Raw genomic sequence first — 19468 nt, forward strand, 5'->3', positions numbered from 1 at the left:
ATTCAACATTTCATCCAAATTTTTCCATCATTTCCCGCTCTCCCTTGTCTAACACTTAACCAACTAACACCTTACACCACCAGCACCAAACTTCATCTTTGGTGGCCCTTTTATGTTCTGTCCTTGCACTTGAAGAAAACGGAAAGCCATTTGAACAATTATGGTAGAGAAGACAAAGTGGAACCACTAAAGTGGGTGACGGGTGTGCATATAGTTTTTTTTTTTAAAAAGCACCAACCTCCCCCCATTTCTTTTCAAAATTCGAACTCATTCAAACACATCACCAAACCACTTAAATCCTTTCTTTCTGTGTATCTCATCTTCCATTCCCTTTTACTTACATCCAAGCTGGTAATGGATGTTTCTTAGTGGTGAATCAGAAACAGAGATCCACTTGTGTTCATGGATAAGAAGGAAATTGAGTGAAAGGTTCTGAAGCCTGGTGCTCATCAACACAGCTCAACTGCAAGAGGAGAAGGAAGAGGATTCAAAAATGACAACAGCAAGGTTTATCAAATGTGTGACCGTCGGCGACGGAGCTGTCGGAAAGACTTGCATGCTTATCTCTTACACCAGTAACACCTTCCCAACTGTATGTACAATTCATGATAGATTATAAGTAGAAGGCAAAGAAGAGGCAATGGGCACCTTCTTCTTAATTGCTAGTTTTAATTATGTGTTCTACTCACTCAAATCCAAACTAATAATTGTGATTAATGTGTTTCCTGTATTTTTTTTTTAGGATTATGTTCCAACAGTGTTTGACAACTTCAGTGCCAATGTTGTGGTGGATGGGAGTACAGTGAACCTTGGACTATGGGATACTGCAGGTGAGCTTCTGGTTTAGTCTGTTCAGCTTTCCATGGGAGCTAGATAAGGAAATTTGAAGTGTGATTACATGGCTAATTCATAGTTTTGGCTTTGTAAATTGCAGGGCAGGAAGATTACAACAGATTGAGACCTCTAAGTTATAGAGGTGCTGATGTGTTTATATTGGCATTCTCTCTTATCAGCAGAGCTAGCTATGAGAACATCTCCAAGAAGGTAATCTCCTCAATTCCCTCATTCCAAACCCTAGTGGTATGTCTCTGACCAGCTGAATCTGACATACTTTTCCTGTACACAGTGGATCTCTGAGTTGAGACATTATGCTCCAAATGTTCCAATTGTTCTGGTAGGAACCAAGCTTGGTAAGTTCAATCAACCCAATGACCATTCAAGCAATGTCTGTTGTGAAATTTCAGATTGGAACAGAACAATATGATCTTCTTTGGGTTCCTGTCTTGATAAGTTCCATTGAGGGTTCGACCAAAGCTGGCACCTAACACCATACTATAACATTAATGCATCTCTTGTTTTTACCTTCTAATTTCTGCTGAAAGGACAACAGTGTCTTTATTATGTCCAACACTAGTTTTCCCATCACAGTAATTGTTTTTTTAGATTTTGATGTATTACTCTGTCTCTACCAACCTTATACCAGCTTGCTGATATAATCATATAACCATACCAGACTTCAATTGCAAACACTTAAATTGACAAAATTTTCTTACAACATTCCATGATAGATAAGTTCTTTTTCTTTTTTAATCACAATTCTGAAATATTTAATTGCAGATTTACGAGAAAACAAGCAGTACTTGATGGAACATCATGGAGCAACACCAATCACAACTGCCCAGGCAAGTCATCCACAAAACATAAAACCTGAGATCATAGCTATTTTATTTGGCTGTCTTTGATTACTTTTCTGTATATATTTTCATCTGGGATTCACTGAAGAAACAATTGAAGCAGGGTGAGGAGCTGAAAAAGATGATTGGTGCAGCAGTTTATGTAGAATGCAGCGCCAAGACTCAGCAGGTATGTATGGATTTATACATCTTATAAGCCTTCACGAAATTGTGGCTAAGATATATTTACTGGGGTTCAGGAAACAATGCTTGCTAACACAGGACCTAACTGATTGTGGACCAAAGAGTTTGAATTCCTTTTTTGCATTAATGATGAAAGTATCTTCACCTAACACCATCTCTTGTTTTCTGTCTCTTAGAATGTGAAACTGGTGTTTGATGCTGCAATCAAGGTTGTTTTACGGCCTCCAAAACCGAAGAAGAAGCACCGAAAGAGAAGGCATTGTGTGTTTCTCTAGTCAGCATTGATATAATACCTTATATGATATAGTTACTCTTATGAGTGTTCCTTCCATTTTATGTCACTCTTGATCAATAGAAGAAGAATGCTAGCTGTCTTGGATACTAAGCCATTGTTGGCTCTAAGATTTGCAGTATTCCCAATTTGTATAGGAAAATGCTTCTTGTTTTGGTTACATTTGTGGCCAGCTTTGGATTTTCTTACACTTTGTTTACTGTTCATTAAATAGTGTGTTGCACCAATGGTGTGGGAAGCCTATAACCCTCTTTAACCCTGAGGCCATGAACACGTAAAATTGAATTATAAGCTTCCATATATGAAAAAGTGACCTGGCCCTTCCATGATTGTTGATCTGCAGAGCTGCTCTGTTTTGGTGTTTTGCATGAGCAAGCGCTTTGCGCCCCTATTACAAGCCCCATAAAGCTGAAAACACAATTGTCACATTTTTTTTTTAGTAACTCAACCCTGACCTCGCTCGAAACGAAATGCTAAAACGTGAACAGAAAGCTCTCAAGAACACCCATAGATGCCAACTAAGAGGTTTTTCAGAGCTTCAACAAGACGAGTAGGAGAGAAGTTACCTTATGGGTTGGTTCGGTTGACAAAATGATCAAGCCTCGTTCTACTACTTCAAAATGATTTCAACTGGTCCATGCTCAGTTCCTCCAACATGACAGGCTACGTCAATAGGCAAAGAAAAGCTTTCACTATGTATAAAGAAGGTTACAAACTTACAATGAAGATCTCTCAATAATCATGCGATAACTCTTACCCAAAATCTTAAGACAAAAATCTAAAAGAAGATAGAGTACATATTTATCGAATTTAATTAATCAGTTAATTGGTCAACCCATTGGACAAATCCTTTGCATAAAATTTCATCACAGATCTCATGAATTGGGTCATTGGGATTGTTCACAAAAATATGTTAGTGTGGGTATATTCTTGAAGTTGAATGCAAGAATTGGGGTCACGCGTGATAGAGAATTGGACAACATATGAACGGATTTAATCGCAATCGCTGGATTTGAATCATAACTTAATCAAATTCAACGGTTGTGATTAAATTGGTCCACATATTGTCCATCCAGCAGTTGGACGCACGAAGGAGATTTCAACTCCAATAAAACACACACACACAAACACAAAGGGGTTATATATGGATATTGGATTTCCATACACATTTACCCAAGTTCACATCCTCTACAATTTTCACCTCCTGTAATTTCTTGTAATTTCTATATAAGATTGTGACACATTACAATTAATTATGCAACCTTTTAGGGATTTATTAGATTCAATTCTTAGGTAGGTTTTAATTGTGACGGTTGGATAATTAATTGTTATGTATCACAATCTTATATAAGAATTACAGGAAATGGGAATTGTAGACGATGTGAATCAACTTCCTTCCTTAATAATATGTTGTCATTGCTGAAGATTAAATGGTTCTACCTTGCTGGATTCACATTCTCTATAATTCATTTCCCTACAATTCTCCACAATTCTCTCCTAAGATTGTGCCATGTGGAATTAAGTAATCTAAGGATTACCCAATTCAAATTAGGAAAGGTATTATCAAAACTTATTATTATTATTAGATTACTTAATGCCACACGACACAATCTAGGAGGGAATTGTAGAGAAAGGAATTAGAGAGGATGTGAATCCGTACGTAGCCTCTCACGGCTGTGTTTCCTCTAGATGCCCTTCATTTAGTATGTAAAATTTCTGAAAAAAAAAATTTTTTGGTAGAAATAAATTTCTGAAATCAACCTTTCCCTTTTAAGATGCATTTATGTCTTTTGCAGGTGTTCATACTTTATGAAGCGAAAATAATGGCGTGGTGAGGATTTGGCTACCTCCGGCAGGCTCGGCTTTAAAAATCAATTCTGATTTTTCACTTTCAGAAGCGAATCGGGCTGCAGGGATTGGTTTTCTCCTCAGGGACTCCGACGGATCGTGCTTGTTCGCTGCTTCGTCCCCTTGTCACAGGTGAAGCACTTGCCCTGCGAGATGCTGTTATGTGGGCTGCAAATGCTGGGTTAAAGAATCTTACCTTTGAGTGTGATTCAAGTACCCTCACCCAGTGTTTTGTGGACCCGTTTCTACCCTTGATATGGATGCTAAACGTGTGGTTGAGGATATTCACCACTTTTTTGGATCTCGAACCGTCATGGTCGGTCCAACTTATTTCTGGGTGGGCTGACTCAATAGCCGATTCTCTAGCTAGGAAGACCCAGTTTGTGGAAAGTCTAAATGTTTGGCCTGTTTCCACCCCTTGGTTTCTTGAAGCTTGTAATCAGGATGTCTTGGCTTTTTCTTGTCCTGGCTTTTTCTTACCTTCCTTTTAATTAAATCTCCATTTACCAAAAAAAATAATAATAATAATAATACTTAATGAAGCAAAAATGAATTCGTATTTCATAGGTAACCAGCTACACAACTTTAAACTCTCACGAGGAACCATCCCAATCCCAAGGTGCTTTAATTCTCTTTGAAGCCAGCGGTTGATCAAGAAAGGCCGCGGGCTGATGCGGAAGAGAATACCAGAACCACTGCGCTTTAGCCGTTTAAACTAGCAGTTCGATCGAACAAAATACCAGCAGGGATTTAATATGGCAGCAAAATGGATTTCATCTCTGTGGTCGTTCGAGAGCAACCAGACGTTCAGGAAGTGTAATATTAAGTATTAACTCCCCTGTTCCTCTATATTTTTTAATTTTTGCTATTCCAACTTCTGACGAACGTACACGATTTACAGTCTTCTTTAGAGAGCTCTACTGACTAGTGACGACATCCCTTTGCTGGTCCTCTCTCTCTTCATTAGCCTGTATTTGGTTGACCAGAATTACATTAATTGAAGCGTTAACAAGGAAATCAGTTTATCGTAATTAATTCATTGGTAAAAAATATACATTCAAAGTGTTCAACTATTCAAGAATGCAAACTTTGTTTCATTTCTTGCTAGCTATTTTATTCTTTTCTTTTCATTTCTGTTTCTCCCTTATCGACCAAACGCTTCTGCCATAACTTACCCATATACTTAATGTTTTCTCGAATCTTCATGAAGTATCAATTAATCATGAAATGGGGGAGAGATTGAATTTGCAGAAGAGAAAGTCATGGGCAATTGACATCCTGTGCTTTCATCTCTCATCTCCAGTGTCAGTGTCGTAGAAAGAACCACAAGACGTGAAGGTGGCCCCTGAAGCAAATGAATTGGTATGACTTTGTGTTCATTAATAGTATTCCATGAACGAAACGTATTTCATTCACTTCAGCTAAAATTCAATGTTGACCGCACGGCCGACTCGTCCAATCCAGATTTTCAAATAGGTCACATTCCAATATCAATATCAAGCAAATATAAAACATTTGGTAGAAATAACACGTCAACATCCACTGCACACCATGATCATTACAGACCTTGAGATTCTTCTTCTTAAAATGAAGATTCACCCCCATTAATGGCTTCCTTCATGTTGTAGTATCACGATTTATAAGTATTGCTAGGGTTTGAACGGCCGCCTTCACGTATGTATATACTCTGTGATATTGTATTTGATAGGCCAACGCAATAACTTTAAGATGACATGTTGATAAACATGACTCGACAAGCAGAGAAAGAGAAACTGGGCAAGCAATAAAGGTTTGCAGGAGATGGGGTGGGCAAAAGGAGTTTCAATGAAGCCAGTGATTGATGAGATGGCTCGCACGAGAGTAGGGGTGTGTGTCTTGCATGCCGGGATCAGACCGACACACCACGTAGCTAGCTTACTGCTTACCATAAATTCTCTCTCTCTCTCTCTTTAAGTCTTCATGCATGGGAAGTTGAAGACTGCATTCAGGCAAAGAAAGAAAAGGTTTGTGCTTCTTTTCAGAAATCCAGGCTTCCAGCACAGTTGCCCACAAGTGAACATCAATGTGAATTTAAACAGTAAAACCCTAGCTCCCCCTGCCACAAACCACAATTCACCCAACCTTTCCACACACCTAATTATGTTCTCACCCAATTAAGTCGCACAAGGAAATTGTATTCACCAGATTTCTATTATATGAGTACGTGTTCACCAACTGGATTCTTTTCTTGTGTTTTTGGTTCAACCAGAACTGATTCCACTTAAATATTTGTCTCTGGCTTCTTCTCTACTTCTATTTCTATATTCACTACTGATTGACATGATCCTTGACATTGAAATCCCATCAATCAAAGACAACACAGTCCTTTTCAAAGACATCCCTTCCCCTCTTTCCCTGTTTCAATACCGATTTTCGAAAAAAGAAAAAAAAGAACCAGTATTCTGTCTTTCTTTTTCTTTAATACCACATTTGTAATAGAAACATCTCAAGTAGATCTTAAAAATTTTCTGAAATAAATTGGGTTTGAATCTACCCTCGAGTCAATCCAACAATCCAAAATCACATCCCTTTGCCTAAAAATAACCCAAAACTGCAATTATTGTCCGCTACCACTTTCTTATCACGTCCCATTTCTACATTCATACCTTCTTGACTTTCAAACCCTCTATTTACTCTTTCAACAACCTACTCTATTAGAATAATCCCACACTTATAGCTATGCCTTCTCCCTTCCATTAATATTGTATGCAAGCAAATCAAAACAGAAAGAGATTCCTTCTATAATGAATAGAGAGTAAATTTTGCAAGAGATCAAGCAAAAGACACATCAGCCTTCTTTTTTTCCTCTTTTTTAAAGTTACACTGATCTTCTTTTTGGTTTACACTTCTTAGATAACTGTTCAACCTCTTTTGCATTGAAAGATCTTTGATTCTTCCCTGATGAAGATTCTAATAAAGCACCAGCATGTGTGGCTTTCCATGTTTCCTTACTTGGCATCAGTGGGAATTGACTTGTACCATGAGTAATGGGGTAGAAGGAAGCATTTAAGTTTTAATGCAAATGTGTAAGAAGGGAATGGGAGGGTACTGGCCACCTTTTCTATTTACCTTTCTTGATGCTTGATTTCCTTTCCTGTTTATGTTCTTGCAGGCGATTTTTGTTGTTCCTTAAGTGGGTATTTATTTTTATCCGTTAAACTAAAATTTTTCCTTTGGGAGACGTGAACTATTATTATTATATTAATTGGGAAGAACTGAACATAGCGGTAGGTGAGGGGGCTATAAGAAGAGGTGTTAGTGTGAGTTTAAGGATACTGTGGCAGAAGAGAGCCTAACAGCAGAAGGGTTTTCTGTGATTTATCAACTGGTTGGCTACTTTAGATTGCTAGCCATCTACTTTGGCCTTCACACGCAATTTATCACCCAACCATCAATACTCTTGTGATGGCTTCATCTAACAGACACTGGCCTAGCATGTTCAAGTCCAAGCCCTGCAATACTCATCACCAATGGCAGCATGACAGGAACCCACCTCTCTTGTCAACTGGAAGCCAGAGAAACCCCCACACATCAGGTATTCGTTCACGCCAAGCTCTCTCTATTAAATTACATGAAGTTAACAATATCACTCCCCAAAATTTATTAGCTTCCATATGGACTCTTCTCTACTTAGCTTCTTAAAGCCTCCTCTTCCCTGGGCTCACTCCCATATGACTTTTTGAATCTTGGTTTTCTGTCTCTTCTGACCATGCTAAAACCAGAAAGATGGTTTAATTAGGGTTCTGACCACCCTAACTCGAAGGTTCTTTGCTTTTGTTACAGTGCCTAGCTGTGAAGAACGAAGCCCAGAGCCGAAACCAAGATGGAACCCTAAACCGGAGCAGATACGCATTCTGGAAGGAATATTCAACTCGGGAATGGTGAACCCTCCAAGGGATGAAATTAGGAAGATAAGAAGTCAGTTGCAGGAGTACGGCCAAGTAGGCGATGCCAACGTCTTCTACTGGTTCCAGAACCGAAAATCTAGAAGCAAACACAAGCAGCGCCACCTTCAGACCGTAAGATCATCGGTTCAATCTGTCCCAACCAATACTGGTTTGCCTCCGGTTCAGACCATTGCTGCACCATCATCATCGTCGTCTTCGTCGTCTGAGAAATCTCCTCCACGAAGGACCCACAAGAAAATGGCCCTAGATGTTGGTGGAGGGCCCAATCCCCACGTCCTCGACGCTTCCAGTTCGAGGGACCTGTCATCTGAAACCTTTTTCTTCCCGTTCCAACTGCCTTCATTCTCTCCTGATCATGGCTTCTGCTTCTCAGACATGGCCAATCTGGTTCAATTCTCGGATCAAACGGCCGGACCTCCCTCGGCCGGTCTCCTACTGAATGATCTGATGAACCAAGGTGCTGCAAAGAAAGAACCACCACCACCGAAGATGACGTTGGACCAACAGCTCAGCTATGCCTCAGCCACTACCGCCCGAACCACCACCACCACCAGTGCTGCTGTCTCTTCCGTCATTCCTGCTGCTACGGCCACTCTCAATCAGATTCAAATTCATGGAGGTACGTACGAACTTGTCAGTTTTTTCACTCTGGATGGAATTTCGGAGAAGAGACGAGGGTATATTAGTCTTTTGACATAACCGCTGGATCCTTTTTCGAGACAGGACGTGTGCATGGCTGAACGGGGTTTACCTTTCTTTCTGACAATGATTAGTGTGAGGTGTTGAATTGTGATTGACAAATTTCAGGTGGTGGTGATATGGTTCCTCCGCCAGCTGCGGCGGCGAAATCGACGGTGTTCATAAATGACGTGGCGTTCGAGGTGAACGGCGGTCCGGTTAACGTAAGAGAAACGTTTGGTGATGATGCCGTTCTCATCCACTCCTCTGGTCAACCCGTTCCGACCAACGTGTGGGGCGTCACCTTGCAATCCCTGCAACACGGCGCATTCTATTATGTTGTGCGCAAGCTCGATCACCATCCTGTGGCTATGTAGCTCATACCCAGATTTACTGTTATCTCTTAAGCCACTGAACGAGTTTCTTATGGTCGATGCTGATCGAGAGAGGTAATTTCGAGCTGCATGCTGATCTGTCAAGTGTTCCTTTTATCGTCTTCTAGCTGTCATAGAATTAGTTATAATAATTAGGTCTTTCGATTGATCAGGAATATGAGTTTGTAAGGTAACTTTGATTATCCATCGATGGATGTAATTTGGATATGGTTAAGAAAATATATACGTGGAATCTATATTTTCTCAAAGACATGTTTCCTTAAGATCTTGTGTATGATGGATTCACTAGATATAGTTTCTAAAATAGATTTTTTTTTTAAGCGAATGTCCCAATCCTAAGTGTTAATTACAGTAAATTATAAGATTAAGAATTGTAGAAGATGTAAATTTCGTGATTCTAAACGGTTATGTTATGGGCTTATGGCATGACCCATGGCTTCCAAACGGTCCGATTGCCAAGACAAATGACTTTATTGTGGAAGCCATTTGTCGTGGACATCATGATGCAGTATCTAAAATCATTTATGCCGCCAATCAGAAGTTCAACCCTTGCAATGATCATTTATTATGTGATAGATAGGAGGAGATCAAGGCAATCAAAAAATGGCAACGGCTTCAATAAGATTCCCTCATATGGTTTCATACTTCCTCTGGTCATTTTTCTATGCAAAGTGCACATGAAGTTATCCAGCCACATGCTCCAACCATAAATTGGTGGTCTCTGGTGTGGCGGTCCATAGCACCAACCAAATTCATGTTTGTTTCTTGGATGGCTGCTCTTCATTGACTCCCTGTGAGAAGTCGTTTGTTTACTTGGGGTGTTGCTCCAAACCCAATATGTGTTCTCTATCTTGCTGAGGACAAAACACATGACCATTTATTTTTTGGTTGCATATATTCAAAACAGATTTGGAATTTGATTATTCGGTTACATGGTTTTAAGCCAAGCGATAGATCTAGCTGGGATGAAGAGTTGATCTGGGCAACTTCTCATTTTAACAACCAAGATTTGATTGGTAAACTATTTCGGTTCAGTTTTGTTGCTTTCTCTATCGTTTTTGGATAGAGAGGAATAATAGCATTTTTTTAGGGGAAGTTGGAGATTCACACTAATGTTTTAAACCGTATTATTTATTATACGAGGTTGAGGTCAATTCCTTGGGACAGAAATTCCAGTCATAGATAATGAGCGCAATAGGTCTCTGTTTCATCGTTGGAAGATCAAGGTGCAATATAGGATTTAAATAAAAAAAGCGCATTTGTACCAAAAAAAAATAATAATAAAAAATAAAATAAAAAATAAAGCTAGGATTTCAAGACCACATGCTCTAACTTGGAATAAGCCACCTGCAGAATGGGTTTCTCTCAATTGTGATGAGCTTTGTCATGGGGAATCAAGGAGGCTATGGGATTATTGCGAGAAATGAGATGCATGAAGTTATCTTCTGTTATTCGATAGGTGTCTAGAAACAAATGTTCTTTGCATGGAGCTCACGGCCATTCGTTGAGGACTAGTGCTAGCTTTGGAACATTCTATCCAGAGAGTCCAGATTCATTCTGATTCATCGAGTGCTATTGCGATGATTTTAGATAGGTTTACCATACCATGGTATGCAACGAGGAGGACATCCGAGCTCATTGAGACAGGCCGAAAGGGGAATCCGAGACTCCGAATCCGAATCCGATGCAGTCTATCCGCCGAATCGAATATAAGCTTCATCATGTTCCGATCCGATGAAAAGCGATTATTGATTGATAATTGCTATTTTTGGCAGATTTTTATAAAATCTATTTTGTACCGAAAACGGGCCGAACCCGGACCGGCGAATCCGCATTACCCATCTATTAGGAAAGTAAAACTTACCCCGGTAAAATATCCGGTATCGATCCGATGCAATTATCCGACATCCGAACCGGGGGGGGGGGGGGGGGGGGGGGGTTTTGGGGGAAATTTCGTCTCTCCCCATTCTTTACGAATCGGAGGCGGATCGCTATCCTACGTGTCTAATGAGCGTATGTAGGCTCTCATGTAAAATGACTAATGCTAGGGCAGATTTGGTTGGGCTTTACCAGGAAGACTTAAATTTCACTCCCCCCCGGGAAAAATGAAGGGAAGACTTATTTCAGACTGTAATTTTTTTTCTTTCTAATACACATCTACCTTTTACTAAAAAAAATTGTGATTCTATGTAAAAATAAATAGTAAAAATCCCTATATTAGAACAATTTTTCTTTTCTATATTTTGAAATTTAAAATGGACATAAAACCTATGGAAAAATATTCAAATTGGTTTAGGTTTTAGGACTGAGTCTCATGCCATCAATTGTTAAAAGTTACTTTTAAGGACTGAGTCTCATATTATCAATTGTTAAAAGTTGCTTGACGTGTTATGGAAGAATTTTCCCACTTAATCAAAAAGTTGTTTAAGTAAATATCACGTCAAATTACACGGTTGGTGATAGATGACTTCAACAGATAATAACTTTCTATAAATCAAGTGGTGACAAATAAATTTATTTATTATTATTTTTTGGACTTACATAATTCAAGCAAATCGTTCAAGCTAAATCCTAATTCTTGCTAAAAAAAATTAAAATTTGTCAAAATTTAGATTGGGCTAAATGTCAACCAAATAAATCTATCTCAAGTCATACTTATAGGTAACCATTAGTTATAAGGCTGTTGGATGTATCATAAAGGTAAAAAATGTTTTGAATTATAAATGTTAATTGCGTGAGGTGTTTTAAGAGTATTTTATATATCTCTCTCTTTTTCTTATTCTTTGATGAATTATAACTATTTTGTTCATCCACACATTATGCATGATATATGATAATAAATAATCATATAAAATTTACATGGATAATTGAGAATGTTTGTTATAATAATTTTTAGTTTATCTTTTTTTAAAGAATAAGTTTGATATTATGGAGCTAATTGAAAAACTACTTATGGAAGGAAATTATAGGTAAGTTTTTGTTCTTTCTTAATAATTTTATATTAATGTGAACTAAGTCATATTTATTTTTTATGAGTTGAATGATTATCAATCCTTAAAATACAAAATTTTATATATTTAAACGTGTATATTAGATGGTTTTTGTGTAGATCTATTATATTAGAATTGAAAACTAAAGTTATAATTTTGAAATTGTTGTAGAGTAAAGTTATATTGAAATTATTGTGGTATTATATAAACCCGATAAGAGTACTTTAATAAAATTAGATAGTTTTTATATTTTGGTTAAAAACAAGATATTTGTTTGTTTGTTTTTTTTTTTTTTTCCAATTGTAGTTTTCAAGTAAATTATTTAATCTCCTAAAATTGAAGAGGATAAAGAACAAAATATAACACTCAGAAATGGAAAAAACATATCAAAGAAGCATTTAGGGATTAAATTTTTTTAATTAATATAGAACAAAGAAAATAACTATCAAGTAAAAATTACATTATTATTGAAATGAGGTTGTAATTAACATTAATGATTATCATATTATAAAACAAAATTACATTTTTGGGCATTATTTGTTGTTGTATGCAAATTGAATGATTAAAGACTTTAAGAAAATAGAAATTTAGGCATTTTTCTTGGGTTCATGCTTTCATACTAGTAGTATGACAATATGATATGCCCATGAAGCAAGAAAATTTGATAGGGTGTGTTCTATTGATTGATAAACAATCGAAGCAGGATAATAGGCATGATAAAATGTGATTTCTGGATCAAGACCTATGACCCATGACCCATGCTACAAGTCCCAAAGTCTCAAGATATATAAAAATTAATATTATATTAATATATAGTTATATAATCTTGGTTAGGTTAGACTAGGGCTCAAGCTAGATTCATGTCGCATAAGGGTTCACACTGTGCTACGTGAGTGTGATCCTTAACCCCTAAGATATATAACATAAATCATTACTATAAAATAACGTAAATAAAACATATATTTATATTAAAAAATATGCATAAGTTTTAAACATTTTTCAAAACCCTGTATAGAAAATATTTCATAATGTTCTAATTGACCAAGTAGGATGGTGTTGAGGTGACTTTGTCACAATTTTGGATGTACAAGGTCGATGGACCAAATGTAACAATGTCGGTCGTTGTTTCATTTGTTGTCTCACTGAGATCAAAGTGACAACTAGGAAAATACCTTCAGAGATGTTTCGATTTTACTACTTCCATATCTACCAAAGAAGCAAATTCTACATACATTAAGTGTGAAACCCATAAATCTAGAATTTTTTTTTTGGTAAAGGAAACACTTTATTTAGAAACGAAAAGTACAATCACGCATAAGAAAAAAAAAATACAGAGACATAAAAGAAAAGAAAAATACAATAAATGCATGATAACACAAGGTTCGGGTCGAACCAAGGAGTGAAAATTGACCAAACTGTCGTACATACAATAGACAGGGTCATCCAGACTAAGGGATAGATCAAGTCCAATAAACCCTTAAAATGAAAGTTGTACCAAATACAACAACAGTTGAACACCAACATCCACATACGGAGATACAATCCAAATTTAGATTGTATAGAAGGATGGAGAAGCTACCAGTTTTAAGAAGAAAAGAAAATAAAAAAAAGAGATGGGAACTATTTTCCAATGCACAAATACCACCCCCAATATTGACCAACAAAAAAAAAAAAGCAACCCCAACACGCAAATGCTTTTGAGTTTTGATGACCAAAAACAAGGGAAAAGTACACAAAAGCTTTCCTATTTCATGTGGGCTATAAAATGAATTGGGTCACGTCACGTAATCAGGATCCGGTCCAACTGTATTTTATAACAAAATCGAAACTAAAAACTAATCGGAAATTCGGAGGAAGAAATTGCCAATATTAGAGGCTGGTATTTTTTTGGGGGGCCCACCGCCCAGGGGGTGAGGGGGTTGTTGTCATCGAAAAGACTGTTTAGGCCTTAAGAGAGTATCCGAATTGACAATTTTGACCTTACGGTCTCTCTCTCTCTTCTCCTACCTCGTCTTCCCTCCCCAAACAGTGGAAAATGGGTTTGTATGATATTTAAAGCCCTCTCCAACCCTCACCGCTCTAAAAGGTTCCCGTCATTCTCGCGCTTCTGGTTCTGGCTTTCCTGTATTTCGAATTTCGAAATGTTGAATCTTACAGGGACGAGGATCAACACCTATTAAGAAGAATTAGATATAGAAGGCGCGTAATCAATCTGTAAAGGCTCTTCGAATCGTTATTATTCTCTCTTGAGTTCACAGGGAAGAATCGAATCGAATACCAATGGCGGCATACAGAGCCGACGACGATTACGACTATCTATTTAAGGTGGTTTTGATCGGCGATTCAGGTGTCGGTAAATCCAATCTTTTATCCAGATTCACCAGGAATGAGTTCAGCCTTGAATCCAAATCTACGATCGGTGTTGAATTTGCTACGCGTAGCATTCACGTTGACGATAAGGTCGTCAAGGCGCAGATTTGGGATACAGCCGGCCAAGAAAGGTTTGATCCGCTCGTGTTTTCTCCTCCTTAATCTTCTAAGATACAATGCTTGGACACATCTTTTCTTCATTGCTATTCGCAGATCTCTAGTTTTTTTTTTTTACATGAATTTTGTTTATCTTGTTTCACACTTAGCAACTACCGAATTACCATGTTAGGATGCGCTCAGATCGTGAACCGTACGGAGACAATGTTGTTGTTTTTTTTTTTTTTTTAAATTAGATCAGGGAGCAGTGTCGAATATAATCGTGTTTGTTCATCTTATGTTTGAATATTATCAGAAGGGTAAAAGTTCTATCTTCTAACTTCGGGTTGATGCTGGTCTTATTATCCAATAAAAAAATCTCTCTTCAGATATTGGTATATAATAAACACATTGAGAATATCTGTGAAGGGATGCTACATGCACACCTGACTTCTATTATGAGAATATCTTCTTACCAAAATACATATGTATTATATGGCTGATCTGCAAAGAACTATAAAACATGAGTTTGTTTCAGAATAACTACTGAATAAGGCTAAAGAAACGTATAGAAGCCACTGGGAAAAACAGGCGACTGTTTGGTTTGAGCTTCTTTATGTTTAGGCAGAAGATTGGATTGCCAGGCTCAGGTTAACAAAGAGATTTAAGTTTGGAATTGGAGAATTTGATGTTACATGCTTAATTGTTCAGTATTTAGTTGTGGTCTCCTACAAAACACTGAGTGAGTATGAAAAGGGTGCGGCATGTTTGAAAATTTTCATCTCATTGTGCTGCATATTTTTCTGTTGGAAGATAATAAGGGTAAGTGCATTAAGAAATTCTCGTCCATTGGGAATGTTTAATGCAACCCATACAAGTTTTCATTTCCTTTTTAGTTAGCGGAATGCTTCCCCCCCCCCCCCCCCCCCCACACACACACACAAAAGAAAAAAGCCCCCAGTGTAACCATACATAATTTCAGGACCCAAAAACAGGGGGGGGGAAATAGCCCAGAAACACAGAAGTTGTGTCTGAGCTTCAAACTGGAAAGAAAACAGAAACCTTATGATACATCCTCTTAGTTTGTTATGTTTTGCATTGAACTGTTCCGGATATCTCACCCTGAGACATTTTAAACTGTGATTGCTAGGTTGTTTGAGAACCTCAATGTGTGAATCCTTTAAAACTGGGGAGAAAACAATCTTCCTGGAACAGTTACACTGTAACAGAGAGGAATTGGAAAGTAACTTCCATTAGCTTGACAAAGGAAACTGTGTTGGTATGGTTTGCTTGTGGCTTTTTCTTGGGGCTTCAAAGTAAAATAACTTTCTTAATTATTCTTTGATTTTAAGGGTTTTGTGTAGTTTGCCTGTTAATGTGAAGCCCAGGATATACTTTTTCTCCTTTTACATTTTCTCCTGGAACAGTTACACTGTTACAGAGAGGAATTGGAAAGTAACTTCCATTAGCTTGTCAAAGGAAACTGTGTTGGTATGGTTTGCTTGTGGCTTTTTCTTGGGGCTTCAAAGTAAAATAACTTTCTTAATTATTCTTTGATTTTAAGGGTTTTGTGTAGTTTGCCTGTTAATGTGAAGACCAGGATATACTTTTTCTCCTTGTAAATGGAACAATGAACTCAATCTACTCGAATCAGTCTATCAAGTGATGTCTATTATAGTTAAGCTTGTTTAGTAGCACTTTCTACTGGGGGTGTTATTGTTAGGTTTTCCTTTACAACCACAATTCTAGTATGACATTTGTTGTACCCTTGTTGTTAGTAGTAACTTCTGCTACTTAATTATTTTTCATCCTCTGTTATGAGGTTCGAAGTGTTTTGCAATCAATTATATTAGAGCATTGGAACACTTTGTAGAACTTCCTAGACATGAATGTGGAGAGCTTAAATTTTCAATTGCTTGTGTCATACTGAAATAATTTATTTGAAATATCAATTAAGGCAGGATAATAGGCATTTGGTTGCAAATTGTTGCCTGAAATATTTAGTAAGATTGAACAATCACAAGAAAGTTTCTTAGCCAACTGCATGTTTTAAATTGCAATGCCAACTGCAGGTTGTAAATTACTTGGTTGTGTTTGTGAATTGTGTTGTCATGACCCAGAGTTGATGTAATTTTCATCTTGGATGACTACAAGTCAAAACATATGGCTGAGGCCTGATTACAGAGTTGATCACAATGTTTTTGGGTAGTAAAGATGTGTTGGGATTGTATATTTAGCTTGTTAACCCGGGTAGGATGTTGATTGTCTTGGGGTCCCACACCATGCCCCTTCTTGTCTCCCTAGTGAACACAGTTGTCAGGGTTGTCATGTAGGTGTCCAGGCACTTTTCTATCACTTTGTTTGCATAATACTGTACTGATCTCAGCCAAAGCAGTGCTGTTCTAGTGGTGAAACCAACACCTCTTAGTGAAGAGGTCGTAGGTTCGACTCTTGCTGAGGCATATTAATATCCCTATCCCCAACTTATTAAGCCCCTTTGTAGGGGGAATTTTTTTTTACTATACTGATCTCATCTTTTCTTGACCCTTTTTTTTTCCCAACTCTTTTGCTAATACATCTTGACAAAAATCTATAGTGCTGCCTAATAATTTGGTGTCTCATTTCATTTCTTTACATAGATACCGTGCAATTACAAGTGCGTACTATCGAGGAGCTGTTGGTGCGCTGCTTGTTTACGATGTTACACGCCATGTTACATTTGAGAATGTGGAGAGATGGTTGAAAGAGCTTAGGGACCACACCGATTCAAATATTGTGATCATGCTTGTGGGAAACAAGGCTGACTTGCGTCACCTGCGAGCTGTTTCTACTGAGGATGCAAAAGCTTTTGCTGAAAGGGAGAACAACTTCTTTATGGAGACTTCTGCCCTGGAATCCATGAATGTAGAAAATGCCTTCACAGAAGTTCTTTCACAGATCTATCGCGTTGTCAGTAGGAAGGCTCTTGATATTGGAGATGACCCTGCAGCCTTACCCAAAGGACAAACCATCAATGTGGGCGGCAAGGATGATGTATCAGCTGTTAAGAAAGTTGGATGCTGTTCTAACTAACAGAACGTGGATAATTTGGTGTTGTATGTATATCCCACTGCTCTGCGTTGGAATCCCTCATTCTCTGTGATGTGGTTCCTGATAGTGCTTATTGAGATTTTGGGAACAGCACCACATGGGATGCTCTCACGAACATAGTTTTACAGTCATATCATCAGCATTGTATTTTTGAATTTGTCTAGGGCTAGCCAAAATGTTTTGGAATCTATAGAAAGTTGGTGGGTATCGGGTTATCTCTTTGCATTTGAGTCTAACAGACGTGTTGCTATTTGTTTATTGTTAAGTCAAGATTGTACTTTTGATTTTTATTTTACCATAGGGTTCTGTTACATTTGGTTGCTCTGGACTATAATTGTATTCAGATACACCGATGGTGGGAAAACACTGAAATTCTTTTTCTAATTTTTTTTTAATTTTTTTGATAATAAAAAACACTTATATATATTTAGTTAAAGACAATTACACATATAGTTAGGCAGTTCATTATAGTTTATATTTCCCATTGTAGCATTAACTGCTAGATAGGTCATCCTAGAATGAAGTTGAGAGGTTGGGAATTCTTCAAAAAATGTTTCAACATTCGTAGTGGCTATTTGCATCAACCTTTCTATTACAAAAAAGGGCCAGGTTAGCTGATAAGGTCTGGATAATAGTTTCCTTAGGTCCTGCTGATTACTCCAAACATACTTTACTTCGAGTCTCAAAACTATGCTACTTGCAGTCCTTCTTACAATCCAACTAGTGCTGCTTCCAATGCATTATCAGTATTAAACATACCAAAATTGACAAACTGTATGTCCGTCTACCACAATACCCATGCTCCATCCAGCTGCATTCACCCGTTTGTTATAAATCCTTGTACACATTAATATAACATTAGTATTTAGTGAAATAAGATGGCATATTTTGGTTTGTGTTTCATTGTGTTGTATCTCATTACAAAAATCATCACTTTGGCTTTCCCTCTGGATCCTTGGATCCCATTCAGATTAGGTTTAGGTTGAATCAGCCTCACCCAATAATGGATTTGATTAACAATCGAAGTTGGATCAAGTTTTTTGTTTGAAAAGACCACTTCATTTCGTTCATGCCATATTAAATAGCAGGAAATGATGAAGACAACCAGAATCCAGGTAGCATTCCCTCCCCCCCCCCTCCCATTTGAGATAAAATTTGTTGGCACATCCCTAAGATTGATGTATCAGCCCAAAAATCAGTTCTTAAACCTGCTAGACCAGCCGCGTGGATTCTTTTTGTCCAATCACACGAGATGAAAGCATGATAGTTTCCCTTTCCCTTCCACAAAATACACAATTTGATTGAGTGTTTGTCCATTGAGCAATTGTACCTCGAACAGGTAATCCATGATTTAAAGTAAGCCAAAAGAAAACAAGGAATTTAGGATGGATGGGTAATTTCCACATAAACTTCCACCACCTAGATTCTTTCTTTTAATTTGAAATGGAATTAATGCAAATTCTTAGAGCACTGGTGGCAAAGTCTTGGGTAGATAAGTGTTGTGAGGAGTCCTAATTAAGAATAGGTCTCCTCTCCTTTTTAGGACTTGAGTTATTTCTTATTTCTTTCCATATCTGGTTTGTGTACTCCTATCTCTAAATTGGTTCTAAACTATAATTTGCAAATTTTATAAATACTCTATTAGGGTGAATTAATGAAATCATCTTTTCAAGTACAAATTTCTCTCAGTTTACAACAATAAGTAATTTCCCAAATTAGTTACATGGTTTAGGCTAATCAATCCTATGGAATGGATATGCTAAAAATGTAAGAGCAGCGAAGGCCAACCGTCCAACAATCTCTTCCCCATGACTGTCATGATGCCCACCTAACTTTGCTGGCATGCCATGATGCAATAGCAAAAGCAACAAGCCTTCTCCCAATT

The 19468-nt window shown here is 37.6% G+C and overlaps 2 protein-coding genes and 1 pseudogene across 2 annotated transcripts; all 3 read left to right on the plus strand.

Annotated features, from left to right (window-relative positions):
• Positions 1-271: 271 nt before the first annotated feature.
• Positions 272-2544, plus strand: LOC149025568 (rac-like GTP-binding protein RAC2). The gene is made up of 7 exons (XM_089143144.1): positions 272-592; positions 743-830; positions 935-1044; positions 1127-1190; positions 1618-1682; positions 1798-1863; positions 2054-2544. Exons 1-7 carry the CDS (start codon positions 494-496, stop codon positions 2150-2152), a joined length of 591 nt encoding a protein of 196 aa, XP_088999270.1. The 5' UTR covers positions 272-493; the 3' UTR covers positions 2153-2544.
• A 4917-nt stretch (positions 2545-7461) lies between these two features.
• On the plus strand, positions 7462-9019 carry LOC149025569 (WUSCHEL-related homeobox 9 pseudogene; annotated as a pseudogene).
• A 5049-nt stretch (positions 9020-14068) lies between these two features.
• RABA1G (RAB GTPase homolog A1G) lies at positions 14069-17994 on the plus strand. Its single transcript, XM_089145775.1, has 2 exons — positions 14069-14528; positions 17133-17994. Exons 1-2 carry the CDS (start codon positions 14308-14310, stop codon positions 17563-17565), a joined length of 654 nt encoding a protein of 217 aa, XP_089001901.1. The 5' UTR covers positions 14069-14307; the 3' UTR covers positions 17566-17994.
• Positions 17995-19468: the final 1474 nt, after the last annotated feature.

This window comes from Hakea prostrata, chromosome 2 (assembly GCF_041222555.1).
Source record: "Hakea prostrata isolate BN-2017 chromosome 2, UWA_Hpros_2, whole genome shotgun sequence".
In the NCBI taxonomy this organism is placed as follows: Eukaryota; Viridiplantae; Streptophyta; class Magnoliopsida; order Proteales; family Proteaceae; genus Hakea; species Hakea prostrata.